General features: G+C 45.6%; 1 protein-coding gene across 1 annotated transcript in view; it reads left to right on the top strand.

Moving 5' to 3' along the window:
• Positions 1-801, top strand: part of LOC119591947 — a gene marked incomplete at its 5' end in the record, with an annotated part of 109,644 nt that overhangs the window by 107,217 nt on the left and 1,626 nt on the right. The window contains 1 exon segment of the mRNA XM_037940702.1: positions 1-801. Coding sequence (XP_037796630.1) covers positions 1-272 — 272 coding nt within the window.

Genomic DNA, 801 nt, shown 5'->3' with positions numbered 1-801 from the left:
AGGACACCCGGCGTGGCGTGCCTCTCGGGGACCTGCACGCGCTGCCCCTGAGCGAGCTGCGGGAGAGGAAGAAGGAGGCGCGCGACGAGAAGAAGAAGCTTCGGCGGGCACTGCGCGAGTTCGAGGAGAACTTCGAGAGGGACATGGGGAGGAAGGTCCAGAAGGAAGACCGGGGCCCCATGGAGCAGACTTACCTGGATTACAAGCACGCAAAAGCGAAGTTGAGGCTGCTTGAGGCACTTTTGTCCAAACACGAGCCTCACAAGGTTTGAGTATTTTTACATTCAACTACCCTAGGATAAGTGCTGATAGAAGAGCTTATTTTTGGGGGAAAGCAGAAGTTTGTAATGTGCTTACATTATATTAAAAGCAGTAAATGTTTACTGTAAGTGGATTAGGACGAAGTAGGCTCAGCTGTATTTGGCGTCGCTCGAAAGGATCGTCGAGTGATGCAACTCGTTTACAGATTGTCTATTTTCTGTACTAGCAGAAGAGCGAGGTTTATGGAGGACACAAGGGAAGGACGTCCCAGTCCATGTTCCGTGCTCTGTTCGACAGGCACTGATTATGCATGAACTGTGATACAGATAGTTGTCAAAGTTCCCAATATGGTTTAAAGATTAATTAAGGTAGAAAATCCCTTGTTTTGAATCTTCATTACTAACAGTAGGTTTAATAGTGTCTCCCATTTCTTTTGTCTAAATCTGCACTTTTGGAATTATTTTTTTCGTTATTCAGATTGTAGGACATATGAGATTGGGATACTTATTTAGTTGGAAGATGTGGATAGCATCTTGCATA

The sequence above is a fragment of the Penaeus monodon genome, chromosome 29, assembly GCF_015228065.2.
Source record: "Penaeus monodon isolate SGIC_2016 chromosome 29, NSTDA_Pmon_1, whole genome shotgun sequence".
NCBI lineage: Eukaryota > Metazoa > Arthropoda > Malacostraca > Decapoda > Penaeidae > Penaeus > Penaeus monodon.
The sequence above is the reverse complement of the archived record's forward strand: the minus strand, read 5'-3'. Positions and strand labels throughout refer to the sequence as shown.